The 237-nt window shown below is 58.6% G+C and overlaps 1 protein-coding gene across 1 annotated transcript in view; it reads left to right on the top strand.

The window, feature by feature from the left end:
* Positions 1-237, top strand: part of LOC119586981 (BTB/POZ domain-containing protein 6-A-like) — a 22,974-nt gene that overhangs the window by 20,458 nt on the left and 2,279 nt on the right. The window contains exon 5 of the mRNA XM_037935723.1: positions 71-207. Coding sequence (XP_037791651.1) covers positions 71-207 — 137 coding nt within the window. The remainder of the gene's footprint in view (positions 1-70; positions 208-237) is intronic.

Here is a 237-nt window from a genome sequence, read left to right as displayed (position 1 = left end):
AATTATTCCTCCCGTTACTAATACCGCCATCACCTCCAACCCTCACCCCCCCCTCCTTCCCCTCCTTCAGGTAGTGGACCTGTACCCGAGCGCCGTGCTCTCCTCCCCCAGGTTCGGCCTCCTGAGCCGCGGGGCCCTCCGCCACCTCCTTCAGCGCCCTCTTCATATTCCCACTGAGGTGATCCTCCTAAAGGCTCTTCTGGCATGGTAAGAAGCCAAGAAAGGGCTTGCTTATTA

Source organism: Penaeus monodon, chromosome 22, assembly GCF_015228065.2.
Source record: "Penaeus monodon isolate SGIC_2016 chromosome 22, NSTDA_Pmon_1, whole genome shotgun sequence".
Taxonomy (NCBI): domain Eukaryota; kingdom Metazoa; phylum Arthropoda; class Malacostraca; order Decapoda; family Penaeidae; genus Penaeus; species Penaeus monodon.
The sequence above is the reverse complement of the archived record's forward strand: the minus strand, read 5'-3'. Positions and strand labels throughout refer to the sequence as shown.